The following is a 1,964-nucleotide window of genomic DNA, read 5'->3' on the forward strand; positions in this document are numbered from 1 at the left end:
GAGGTTAGCCGTCGGAGAGCGCCGAAGAGCATTCCAGGTTGGGTCGAAATGCTCGTTGTGCTGCTCGCGGCAGCGTCGGGCAATCCGGCCGTCGTCGCCGCCGCATCACCGTTGGCGGCTCCGGCGAGGGCGCACCGTGCGCTCGCGCCGACTCTCGACTGCAACGGGGTCCTCGCCGCCGTGCACAAGGCGCTGAACGGGAAGGACTGGACAAAGGAAGTGAACGGACGGTTCGTTGGGTACGACGTCGGATGGCAGTGGCCCGACCCTTCGATCGATTGCTGCAATAAGGAGTTTGTCAGGTACCCCCGCCTACGCCAAGCGAGCCTGTAGAGTGCCCGTGCACAGGTTTGGCCCGCTCTCTCCCAACGACGCAGGTGCAACAAAACAACACACGAGGTCGCGGAGCTGGATCTGCGGCACATCGGCAGGCTCAAGGGCACTCTCCCAGTCCAGCTCGGCCAGCTCACCTCGCTCGAGTACCTCCAACTAGAAGCGGAATACGTGTCAATGTATTCCAACCAGCACTCTCGGCTCCGCTGGTTCGGCTGTATGCGTACCTCGTGTCCACACGGTGCTCTGAATGCACTGCACAAGACCATCCTCCCGCCCCGACGCTGGGTGTGTCCTCACCACGCAGGTACCTCGACCTCAAAGGCACCCTCGGCGTCACCGGCACTCTGCCGCCCGAGCTCTTTGGCAGCAAGATGAGCGAGCTGATCGCGGTTCGGGCCAAGTACAGCTCACTCTCCGGCACGCTGCCCGCGAGCGTCTTCGAGCTGCCTCGCCTCGACAGGATCTACATCGGCGGCTCCCGGAGAACGCCCTTGCTCATCTCGGGCACCCTCCCGAGCGAGATGGGCGAGATCCAGCCGAGATCTAGCCGAGATCCAGCCGAGATCTAGCCGAGACACGCGGCCGAGAGCAGATACAGCCGAGAGCTCATCGCTTCTCTCGGGCAGCAGCAGTAGCGCTACCTCAATCCGTTGCCAGATCTGGAACCCCTATCCACGTCCTAGCAGCAACCCCCCCCCACACACACACACAACACACACCCTCCCTCTGCCTCGGGTTGTAGGAAGCACCATAACCGAGCTGTGGGTCGACAGCACGCGCATGTCGGGGACGATAATGGATTCGGTCTCGCGGCTGGGGAGGTGGGCTTCCAGTAGTTGTAGATCTCCCCCGCATCTCCCCGTATCTCCCCCACGCCTCCCCCAGCTCTCACCCAGGCTGAAGACGCTCGAGCTCGACGACAACTCGTTCTCCGGCACCGTCCCGCCCTCCCTCTCGAGGTTGAGCGAGCTCCAGGCGCGAGAGATCTGGAGAGTCCGACCACCCCACCCCCACACAACCCCCTCCACACCACCGCCACACACCACACACACACACACACACACACACACACACACACACACACACACACACACACACACACACACACGCACACACACACACACACGCACACACACACACGCACACACACACACACACACGCACGCGCGCGCACACACACACACACACACACACACACACACACACACACACACACACACACACACACACACACACACACACACACACACACACACACACACACACACACACACACACACACACACACACACACACACACACACACACACACAGCCACACACACACACACACACAGCCACACACACACACACACACACACACACACACACACACAACCACCACCCCTTCCCCGCAGGTCGCGGTACCGCTCGATGTTCACGATCAAGGTCGGACCGCAGCGCATCACCTTTATGATCGGCGCCGGCCCGCAGCTCCAGTTCATCAAGGCCAAGGACGAGGTCCTCGACCAGGCGCCCTTCATCAGCCTTAATTAATCCGCCCTTACTCACCCCTAATTGGCCTTACTTAACGAGTCCCTCGACCAGGCGCCCGTGTACGGCTTCACCATCCCGGTCTCTCGACGCGAG

At 61.5% G+C, this 1,964-nt stretch overlaps 1 protein-coding gene across 1 annotated transcript; it reads left to right on the plus strand.

Annotated features, from left to right (window-relative positions):
- Positions 1–48: 48 nt before the first annotated feature.
- EMIHUDRAFT_255434 (hypothetical protein) lies at positions 49–1,871 on the plus strand (the record flags this gene model as incomplete). The annotated part of the gene is made up of 6 exons (XM_005773097.1): positions 49–302; positions 378–479; positions 641–736; positions 1,083–1,157; positions 1,233–1,295; positions 1,733–1,871. The coding sequence occupies 6 exons, from the start codon at positions 49–51 to the stop codon at positions 1,869–1,871; spliced, it is 729 nt and encodes a 242-aa protein (XP_005773154.1).
- Positions 1,872–1,964: the final 93 nt, after the last annotated feature.

Source organism: Emiliania huxleyi (genome assembly GCF_000372725.1).
Source record: "Emiliania huxleyi CCMP1516 unplaced genomic scaffold EMIHUscaffold_3460, whole genome shotgun sequence".
NCBI classification, from domain to species: Eukaryota; Haptophyta; order Isochrysidales; family Noelaerhabdaceae; genus Emiliania; species Emiliania huxleyi.